The 12,135-nt window shown below is 39.1% G+C and overlaps 1 protein-coding gene across 2 annotated transcripts in view; it reads right to left on the reverse strand.

The window, feature by feature from the left end:
- LOC119044132 (E3 SUMO-protein ligase RanBP2) overlaps positions 1-12,135 on the reverse strand; it is a 75,278-nt gene that overhangs the window by 9,039 nt on the left and 54,104 nt on the right. Inside the window, exon 24 of one of the 2 annotated variants that reach the window (XM_037138358.2) lies at positions 10,149-10,197. In XM_037138358.2, coding sequence (XP_036994253.2) covers positions 10,149-10,197 — 49 coding nt within the window. Of the gene's footprint in view, positions 1-9,992; positions 10,198-12,135 lie in introns of both variants that reach the window. The other variant, XM_037138356.2, reaches the window with a different exon arrangement.

Below are 12,135 nucleotides of genomic sequence, written 5' to 3' on the forward strand. Positions count from 1 at the left end.
ACTTAAACTCTCTGAGGGAACCGATGCAGTAAGAGAAACCACAGCCAGAGGAATATCCCAGCTTGGAATGTTGTTGGCTGGTGCAGTACCAGAGAAACTGGGGAGGTAGGTGACACCTAGAGATGGGAAAAGAGATGGGCGACGACTGGCCGTGACCCACATAGTCTCTGGACTGGTCAGAGAGTTGGTTTGTGTGGAAAACTGGGAGCTTGTTAGACCAGCTAGCCACAGGGAATTCACTCAAAATAGGCTCTCAGCTACTGTGCATGCAAGGACCACGGAGCATAGCTTCCTGGCCACCAAAGAGGGAGGGGGGACAGTGCTATTTGCTGCCACTCAGGGCACCTCACAAATTGATCAAAGGAGGTAGCAGGGTCCAGAGAGATCTATTTCAATAACAGAACTAAACTACACTGAAGGGACTTTGCATAGGAGCAATGCCCAGGCCAACAAAGCAGGAGGACAATTTGCACCCACTTACTGCACCTCAGAGACTAAACAAAGGGTTGCACAAGGTGGATTACAGGAACCTGCCTGGAAAATGAGCATAGAATAAACAGTATGGGCTGAGGCAATGAGGTGCTATGAGGGCATGGGCTGGAAACTGAGCACCAGTGAATATGGTAGCCCAGATTGAGCCCCCAACCTCATTGAACAGGGAAGGAAAAAAACAGAGCCCAGCCTCCCTCTGCCTACAGCATCCAGTCAAACCAGCAAACCATCCCCTGACGGGTTTAAAGTCAGCAGGAGTCTTTGCCTTTTTTTCCCCCCAACTGTAAGACAAGACCTGGAGCTGTGAAGATAGATACAGAAAGAATTCAGAAGACTAACACCAACAGCTGCAACAAATTTCATAATTTTCAACTTTCCTTCAGAAGCTGCACTTTAGTCTTTGTTATTTTTGTTTTATTTTTTTATATCTCTTCTTTCCATTTAGTTTTTTTGCTTTGTCTGTTTGATTTCATTGTTCAATTAGTTTTCTTTGTATCTTTTTACCTTTTTTATCTTTTACTTGTAGTTTTTGTTATTATTTTTATTATTTTTTATTTCTATTCCTTCTGTTTGTTTGGCTTCATTGTTTGACTGGTTTTCTTTGTTCTCCCTTTCATATTTCATTTTACTTTCTCTTCCTTCATTTCATTCATATTCCAATAACACATTACTCTTGCTTTTACTTTTTATTCTTTTACACAGATCATACATTTCTTGCCATTTTATTGTTGTTCCAATTCCCACACAGCACCTCACTCTGGTCTTGGTCCATTTCACTACCTTCCTGAGCTTTATTTGTTACTCTTTTAGTTAACTTTATCCTCTCATACAATATGCCAAGTTTCTAGCACTTTACTCTCACTATATCTCACCATCTAACCTACCATAAGCACTCAGCTTTCTGGAGTCAGCTCACATTCTTTTTCCCCTCTAGTAAGAGTCTTATCTCCTTTTCACACTTTTTATAGAAAGTGGCTAGTTGGGTGAACATCATGGTTATTGCTGTACTTCTCCAAAGGATCTCCTACCTATTCTCTACTTGGTAGTACTTTAAATCCCATAGAATATTCTCCTGCTGTCTTATTCCACTTCACTTTCACCCTGCCCTTGATCAGACACAAGACAAAGTGGGAGCGGTAAATACCAGTAAACCCACTGGAGGGGAAAACCCACCAAAAATGGAGCCAACAACAAGAAAAGGGCAAGTACAACAAGAGAGACCACACGAATGGAAGAAAGGGCAACAACCCTAGAGAGCATCCAAATAAGATCAGAGACTGTGCCACTGAGTCCCACAGAACTCCTAACACAGAAGTACAGCAGGAAAAGCAAAGCCAATGGGAATCACAGAAACAAAAAGAGTCACCTAAAATGGGGAGACAAAAAAAGAACCTGCAATCAAAAGGAGAGAATACACCCCAGTAAATGAGCTAAATGAAATGGAGGCAAGCAAATCATCAGATATAGAATTCCAAATACTGGTTATATGGATGCTCAAGGAATTCACTGACAACTGAGTGGGAATGACAAGAGTGTGAAAAAGGAAATAGAAACTATAAAAAGAACCAGGAAGACATGAAGAATACACTTTCTGAAGTAAAAAAAAATACACTACAGGACTTACAAACTGGGCAGATGAAGCAGAGACCGAATTAGTGAGCTCCAGCTCACTAGGTATCAAAGAAATACCCAGGACGAACAGCTACACAAATAAAAACTCAAAAAATATGAAGGCAACTTAAGGGAATTACAAGGCAACATGAAATACAACGTTCAAATCATAGGAATACCAGAAGGAGAAGAAAGGAGAAAGATATAGAAATCCTGTTTGAAAAAAATAATGACAGAAACTTCCCAAACCTGGCAAGGGGAAAAGGCAAGAAAGTTCAGGAAGCATAGAGCATCCCAATCAAGATGAACCCAAACAGGCCTACAATCTAAGACATACCATAATGAAAACACCAAGTTTAAAAGACAAAGAGGGAGCTTTAAAAGCAGCGAAGGAGAAACAAGAAGTAACATATAAGAAAACTCCGAGTTAACTATAGCAACAGATTTCTCAACAGAAACACTACAAACCAGAAGGAATGTTAAGAAATATTCCAAGTAATGAAAAGCAAGGGCTTGCAACCAAGACTACCCTACCCAGCAAGGCTCTCAACTGAAAGGGAGGGCAAAATAAGGAGTTTCCCAGAAAAAAGAAGGCTGAAAAAATAAAGGTCCACCAAAGCAGCACTGCAAGATATGCTAAAGAGACTGCTTTAAGAAGAGAAAGAAAAGGACAGAGAGAGAGGGGAACACAGGTACAAAGTAGGAAAAATAAATAAGTACCTACCAATAATAAGTTTTAATGTAAATGGATTAAATGCTCCAATCAAAAGACATAGGATGGTTCTGGCCAAGATGGAGGCATGGGTAGAAACCCTTCACTTCACTGCACAGCACAAACAAAAGGAGGCTAAGGACCAATCTAAAAACAATAAGCAACCAGATGTGTCAGAAAATCAAAATACATGGAACTCCAACAACCAAGGAATTAAAGAAACATTCACCAGAATGGTAGGAGGGTCAGACATAGACAGTCAGGTGGGTGGAGAGGACACAGAGCAAAGTGGTACCGTACGAACAAGACGTGGCTGGTACAGAGGACTCGCACAGGCAGTAGACTATACAGGTAATGCAGGGATAGCTGAATGGGAAACTAAAGACTCAAGCTAGCTATCCTAGCTATCGTTACACACACACACACACACACACACACACACACACCCATATATGAAGAGCCTTTCATCCCAAAGAAGTTAAATACACATTCTTTTTAAATTCACATGGAACATTCTACAAGACAGACCACATGATAACACATAAACCAGGTATCTACAAATTCAGGAAACTGAAATCATATTAAGCATCTTCTCCGACTAGAAACCAATCTCAAAGAAAAAACTCAAAAACATTCTAATTCGTGAAGATCTGACAACATGCTATTAAATAATGAATGGGTGAATAATGAGAACAAGAAAATAATCAAAGAGATTCTGAAACAAATGAAAATGAACATAAAACACTTCACAGCGAAGGCAATCCTGAGAGGGAAGGTCATAGTGATACAGGCTTATGTAAAAAAGACATTACATTTCAAATAAGCCACCTAACCCTACATCTACAAGAAATGGAGGAAAAACAACAAAGCCCAGTACAAGGAAGGAAATAACCAAACTCATAGCAGAGTTAAACAACATTGAGACTAAAACAACAATTAAAAGGATCAATACATCCAGAAGCTGATTTTTAGAAAAATAAACAAAATCAACAAGTCTTTAAGCAAACTCATCAAGAAAAAAATAGAAAACACCCAAATAACTAAAATCACAACTGAAAGAAGAGAGATAACAACTGATCTATAATATAATGGATTGTAGAAATTACAACAAAGAACTATATGCCAAGAAATTGTTGGAAACCTGGGTGAAATGGACAAATTTCCAAAAAAATACAATCTTCCAAAAATAGATGAAGCAGAAGAAAAAACCTGGACAGAAAACAAGTGATGAAATCGAAGCAGTAATAAAAAATTCCCTGCACACTAAAGCCCTGGATCAGTCAGTTTAATAAGAGAGTTTTTACAGAACATTTTAGGAAGACATAGCCCCTATCCTTCTAAGACTATTCCAAAAAAACCCAAATGATAGAAGACTCCCAAACTCTTTGTACGAAGCCAGTATCACCATAATCTCAAAACCAGAAAAGGACACAACAAAGACAACTATAAGCCTATATTGCTGATGAACACAGGTGCTAAAATCTTCCACGAAATATTGGCAAACCACATCCAGCAATACATTAAAAAGATCATACACCATGATAAAGTGGGATTCATCCCAGAGATGAAAGGATGGTACAATATTCACAAATCAATAAATGAAATATATCACAAAAACAAAAAGAAAAAAATCACAAGATCAAATAAACAGATGCAGAAAAAGCATTTGATGAAGTACAGCACCCATTTGTGGGAAAAAAAAAACCACTCAGCAAAGTGGGAGTAGAAGAAGCATACTTCAACATAATAAAGGCCACATACCAGAAACCTACAGCCAACTTCATACATAACAGGCAAAAAGTACAAGCTGTCCCACTAACATCAGCAACAAGACAAGGATGTCTGTTGTCATCACTCCTATTCAACATAGTATTAGAAGTCCTAGCCACAGCACTGAGACAAGAAAAAGAAATAAAAAGCATCCAAATTGGAAAGAAGGACGTAATAATGTCACTGTTCGCAGATGACATGATAGTGTGCATAGAAAACGCTGTGGGGGCAACTTTCTATGTACAGTGACATAGAAAGCCCCCCGTCCACCACGGATAAAAGTAACACTACCAGGGCATGATTTGCTTGGGGAGGAGAGGTGGCCAATCTCTCAGAGGAGAAAGGCCAAAGAGCCCCTTCCTCACTGGTTTTTATTGGGTTGTAATACACAGGAATACAGGTGGTAAAGATCAAACAGTAGATAACATTTCAGAGAAACGTCAGGGCTTAGTATGAGTCAGTGTCTGTCAGGTGAGGGGGTTGCAAAAATTTTGGGAGACATAACTCATTTCCTGCTTCAACCCTTATCATATGAATGACAGCACTCACCAATGCAGGACTCTAGGAACTCTTTCTTATGCCTCATCACCCCAGATCCAGCTCTGGCTGGCAAGGGGCTGCACCGCATCCCCATCATAGGTTTTAGGCTTAAGTGGATAGACCCAGGAAGGGCTTCTCCCAGAAGGAAATGGGAATTCGGATTATATCAGAATAGCCAAGGGGTGAGGGTCCGTCACTCCCTCTTTGTTGCAGTCCCCCGAGTCTTTCCATGATGGCCTTCCAAGTGATCATGTCTGGCTTAGCTTGCCCTCTCTCTGAGGGGTTGTACCCATCATAGACTAACCAACCAAGCTTTGGGAGCAAGAGAAAAAGCAGAAGCAGCCTTGCTGCCAGAGACAAGCTTTGTCTCCTTAGTGGCTCACATCGCAGTGGTCGCTCACTTAGCCTTAGCCATGGGGGACAGTGACAACTCCTGAAACCAGGCAGAGGTTCCAAACAAAACCCTACAGACTCCACAAAAAAACTACTCCTTCTAGTAAGTGAATTTGGCAAAACAGTGGGATACAAAGTCAATATTCAGAAATCTAAGGCATGTCTGTACACCAACAACAAAATATCACAAACAGAAATCAGGTGGAAAAAACCATTTGCTATATAGCAACACGAAAAATAAAGTACCTAAAAATAAACCAACCAAGGAGGTAAAAAACCTGTACTCAGAAAACTACATAGCACTGAAGAAATTAAGAAGGACAGAAACAAATGGAAGCATACACTATGTTCATGGATTTGCAGAACATGATCAAAATGTCCATACTACCCAAAACAATTTATACAGTCCATAAAATCCCTATTAAAATACCAATGACATATTTCACAGATATAGAACAAACATTTCAGAAATGTATATAGATCCATAAATGACCCTGAATAGCTTCAGCAATTTTGAGAAAGAAGAAAAAAGTTCAAGGAATCACAATAACTTATTCCAAACTGTATTACAAGGCTACTGCAATCAAAACACTCTGGTATTGGCATCAGAACAGACGCACAGATCAATGGAATAAACCCAAGAAATAAACCCAAATCTCTATGGTCAATTAATTTTCCACAAAGGGGAAAGAAGCACAAATGGAGTAAAAGTATTCTGTTCAAAAAACGCTGTTGAGAAAGCAGGACAACTACATGCAAAAAAATTAAACTCAACCATCAATTTACAACACACACAAAAATTAACTCAAGGTATAGAAAAGATTTAAACATAAATCACAACACTATAAAAGTCCTAGAGGAGAACATAGGCAAGAAAATCTCAGACACTCCACACTATATTTTTACCAACATGACCCCTCAAGCAAGGAACACAACAGAAAGAATAAACAAATGGGACTTCATTATAAAAAAAAAAAAAAAAACTTCTGCAGGGCTGAAGAAAACATCAGTAAAAGGAAAAAGGAACCACAGATACAGGAAAAAATATTTGCCAATGACAACTTGGACAAGGAACTGATCTCCAAAATATATGAAGAACTCACACAACCTCACTCCAGGAAGACAAAAAAACCAATTAAAAAAGGGGCCGAAGGACCTGAACAGACACTTTTCCAAGGAGAACATACAAGGAGCCAACTGAGATATATAGGAAAGGATGGTCAGCATCACTACCCATCACAAACATGCAATTTAAAACCACAATTAGAGACCTCCAGCCAAGATGGAGGCATAGGTGGAAATACTGTGCCTCCTCGCACAACCTACTATACAGACAACAAAGTTTTAGTAACTAAAATGCAACCAAAACACAAAATTTAACTATACCGAAGTCCGACAACAACGAAATGTTCATCCAGACCAGTAAGAGGGGTGAAGTCAGCGGTGGAGGTGAGTCAGGCAGGAAAGATCAGCCAGATCAACCCCAGGACTGCGGGAGCGCTGGAGTGTAGGCAGCAGTTGGCAGATCCCAGGCGTGGGGTGAGTACCGGCAGACCCAGTGAGGGCACAAGGCAGCTGGCTGACCGAGGTCACACATATGCATGAAGATAAACCAAGCAAGGGAGCATGGAATGAGACAAACCATGAAAACTAGGGCCCCAGCAATGGGAATTAAAGCCTAAAAGCACCAACTGGAAAAACTTTCAGGGTCAAGGTGCTGGGAGAAGCACCCAGGCTCACAGAGAGTTCGTTGGAGAGACCCACAGGGTCCTGGAGGGGTGCACAAGCCCACACACCCAGGAGCCGGCACCAGACGGGCCCAATTGCTTGCGGGAAGCAGCAGAGGGAAGCGAAATCTGAGAGTGCCCCTCTCTGACCCTGCCCCTGCAAACAGCATCACAACACAACAACTGGGTTGCCCTACCTTGGTGAACACCTAAGGCTCCGCCCCTCATACATAACAGGCACAAACAGACCAAAATATCATGGCTCAGGAAGAACAGCTCAAAGCCCCAGAGCCAATACTTCTAAGCAACCAAGAGATAGCCAACCTATCCGATGCACAGTTCAAAACACTGGTGATCAGGATGCTCACAGAACTGGTTGATTTTGGTTACAAATCAGAGGAACAAATGAAGGTTAAATTAATTGAAATGAAGGGAAATGCTCAGGAAACCAATAGTGATGGAAAAGAAACTGGGACTCAAATCAAGGGAGTGGACCAGAAGGAAGAAAAAAATGACCAAACAGAACAGAATGAAGAAACAAGAATTCAGAAAAATGAGGAGGCTTAGGAATCTCCAGGACATCTTTAAATATTCCAACATCTGAACTATAGGGGTACCAGAAGGAGAAGAGGAAGAGCAACAAGTGGAAAACTTATTTGAACAAATAATAAACGAGAACTTCACCAATCTGGCAAAGGAAATAGACTTCCAGAAAATCCAGGAAGCTCAGAGAGTCCCAAAGAAGTTGGACCCAAGAAGAAACACACCAAGGCACATCATCATTACATTAGCCAAGATGAAAATGAAGGAGAGAATCCTAGAAGCAGCAAGAGATAAGGGGACAGTCACCTACAAAGGAATGCCCATCAGACTGTCAGCAGATTTCTCAAAGGAGACCTTACAGGCAAGAAGGGTCTAAAAAGAAGTATTCCAAGTTATAAAATCCAAAGACCTGCATCCAAGATTGCTCTATCCAGCAAAGCTTTCATTTAGAACGGAAGGGCAGATAAAGTGCTTCTCAGATAAGGTCAAATTCAGGGAGTTCATCATTACCAAGCCTTTATTATATGAAATGTTGAAGGGACTTATCTAAGAAAAAGAAGATAAAAAAGATGAAGAGTGAAAGGACAGCAAACTCACAGTTATCAACAACCACACCTAAAACAAAAGCAAATTAAGAGGACAGCTAGATCAGGAGCAGAACCATAGAAATGGAGATCACATGGAGGGTTAGCAACAGGGGGGTGGAAGGAGGAGAAGGGGGGGAAGGTACAGAGAATAAGTAGCAGAGACAGTAGGTAGAAAAGACAGGGGGAGGGCAAGAATAGTATGGGAAATATAGAATCTAAAGAACTTGTGACACATAAACTAAAGGGGGGAATTCCCTAAAGGGGGGAATGATGGGGGAGGGGTGTGGAGGGGAATGAAGGGGGGGGAATAGGACAACTGTAATGGCATAATCAATAAATATATTTAAAAATAAAATATCAGCAGTAAAAAGAATTATAATAATAAATAAAACCACAATGAGATACCAGTTCTAAGTGGTCAGAATAGCCATCATAAACAAATCAACACGAAACAAGTTCTGGCGAGGTTGTGGAGAAAATGGAACCCCAGTGTACTGTTGGTGGGAATGCAGACTTGTACAGCTACTGTGGAAAACAGTATGGAATTTCCTCAGAAAACTAAAAATGGAACTTCCATTTGACCCGGCAGTTCCACTGCTGGGATTATACCCTAAAAAACCTGAAACACCAATTCTAAAGAACCTATGCACTTCGATGTTCACAGCAGCACAAATTACAATAGCCAAATGTTGGAAACCACTTCAGTGCCCATCAGTAAATGAGTGGATTAAAGAAGGATGGCACAATCAGACAATGGAATCCTATACAGTGGAAAGAAGGAATTCCTACACTTTGTGACGGCATGGATGGATCTGGAGAGCATTATGCTAAGTGAAATAAGCCAGTCAGTTTAAGACAAATATCATATGATCTCATTTATAGGTGGAACCTAATCAACAAAACAAGCAAGTAAACAAATATAACCAGAAACACTAAAATTAAGAACAATCTAACAGCAACCAAAGGGAGGGTGGAGGAAGGTAATGGAAAAAATCAGAAGGGTCGTCAAGGAACATGAATAAAGGACACATGGATATGGTTAAAGTTTGGGAGGACTGAGGGTGCAAGGAGGGGATGGGTGGTATGGGGGGAGTGGTGCGTGAAAAATGGAGACAACTGCACTTGAACAACAATAAAAAAAAATCATAGGACAGAGAAAATACATTTCCAGCACTTATTGAAAAGATCCTGCATACAAGTAAGCCCAGATTTTGGTATTTCCAGGGCAGGATGCAGGGAATCCTGGAACCATTCCCCCACTGATACAGAGGGATGATTGATTATCTATCTATCTACCTATTTATCTATACACACAACATGTAAAAAAACTATACATATATATGGTTCAGTATTATCTGCAATTTCAGGCATCCACTGCAGTGCTTGTAACATACCGCTCACTATGAGTAAGAGTGGCACTACAAATGAAAATCCAATCACAAAGAAAATTTCCATGAAAGCACAATTGTATCTTATGCCCTTTTATATATTTCAAAATTTGTTTTAAGAAAGAGATTGTCTAGGATCTACATTTAAAAGTCTGTCTTTTCAATCATACAGATGTACTTTACATAATGTATACGTAGAAGATTTTTAAAAACATATATCAAATTTTACCTTGGCTTGCAGACTCTGCATCATTTTCCTTTCTAGTAGACAAATCTACAGGTTTGTCCACAGTTCCAGACAAAACAGATGGTGAACCAATAAATTTGGTAATAAAATCAGGTTCTTCATATTTAGATAAAAATGGTACAGTCACTTTAGCCCCACCTGTACACACACTGTCAGTTGTGCTGGTCATTTCCTCATTCCGGGATTTCTGCAAAGTAGTAGTAACAAGAAACTGCCATTAAATACTGATTGACGGAAAGGATCACATAACTTATTTTAAAATGAAGTGAGGACTTAGAGATCTAGACAAAATGGAGTAGCACACTTCACCTCATCTCTTATTTCACACTCCATCCTATCTCTCCCAATACCTACAACCAACCTTAGCTTCAACAGATAAAGCAAGTAGAAGAAGCCTGTGTAAGTGGATGAAAGCAGGAGGGTTAAACCTTGAGGGAAAATCTGGTGGTGAGAACATTGTGGGAGGTTTTCAGCACTGCTCCTAATATCCCAGCAGGGTGCTAGAATAGCTCAGAAAATTGGAGGTGCCCATGGCAAAGATGGAAAGAGTCCCAAGAAAACCCAACTTTCTCACTAGGGGGTGAAGGATGTCATAAAATTATTCATGTGTTGAGTGAGACTTTAAAGAAGCTATCACAAAAAAAGCTTCAAAAGGTGAAGACAAACACTCTTAAAGCACATAAGACAGAAGTTCTCAGCAAAGAAATAGAAGATATAAAAAAATCAAATGGGAATTTTACAATGGAAAATATAGTAACAGAAAATTTAATATTTATAGCAGAAAATATAGGAGCTGGGAAAAGTAGGTTTAGAGTTGTTGGTATGGAAAAAACAGATGACTATTAGAATAGCTCTATTAACTCAGAAGAATATCACAATGGCACAGTGCACTTAAGGTACAATCTTGTAAGTGCTCAAATTGCTGACCTTCATTATTTACATGTTCTTGTAATCTTTTAAAAAATCACTAAACAAACCTGAATTTCAATGACCTGCTTGGATTAGCCCCACTACTTCATGAAAACCGAATTCTGCCCACCCCTGTATATACCTCTTAAAGCTCACATGGTCAACATTTATTAAGGAAAATCAGGAACCTGGGCCATAAAACACAGCTCAGCAAAATCAAAAACAAAAATCATACAAAATATACTCTCAGTTGACAATAGAATCAAACTAGAAATAAACAAATATGGCTAGAAAAATCCCAAAATGTTTAAACAGCATTTTTAAATAATACATGTGTCAAAAGTTTCAAACCAATTAAAATATTTTGAAGTAAATAAAAATTAAACTACAACTTATCAAAATCTATGAAATGCAGCAAGAGCAAAGAAGAATGCTATAGTACTAAATGCATATAGAAAAGATCTAAAGTCAATAAATTTCCACCATTAGAAACTATACAAAGATCAAACCTAAAGCAAGAAGAAATAATGAAAAGTAGAGAAGAAACCGATAAAACAAAAGAGAAAAAACATCAACAAAATCAAAAGCTCATTTTTTGAAAAGGTCAATAAAATTCAAACCTCTCTAACCAGGCTAAACAAGATACGAAAGAACACAAATTACTAATATTGGAAATAAAAGAGGAGCCTTAATACTTCATGACAAAAAAACAAAAAACTTCATGACTAGTGTTACGCCCAGAAATGTGACTACAAACGAAACAAACCAATTCCTTGAAAGGCACAATCTACCAAAACACACAAGTAAAAATATATAATTTGAATAGGCCTATATCTATGTATCACCAATCAAATCCTTAACAAGCCCAGAAGGTTTTAATAGCAAATTCAAACAAACGTGTAAGAAAAAGATAATACCTATTCCTATAATGTCTTCCAGAAAATACAAGCCGAGGAACACTTCTTAACAAAGTACACGAAGCAAAAACTGGTACGAAAAGAACAAATCCACAATTATGTTTGCAACCCTCCTCTCAATAATCAATAGAACAAGCAGGTAAAAAGTTAGAAAGGACATATTAAACTTGGACAACCTAGTATCAACTAATTTGATCTGATTAGCATTTACTGAGTATCCCACTTTCAAAAAGCAAGCTACACATTCTTCTCGAGTGCACAACGAGCATTCACCAAGACAGCTTTCATTATATCTTTAG

Source organism: Artibeus jamaicensis, unplaced genomic scaffold (genome assembly GCF_021234435.1).
Source record: "Artibeus jamaicensis isolate MK-2021 breed Jamaican fruit bat unplaced genomic scaffold, CSHL_Jam_final contig_399, whole genome shotgun sequence".
NCBI lineage: Eukaryota > Metazoa > Chordata > Mammalia > Chiroptera > Phyllostomidae > Artibeus > Artibeus jamaicensis.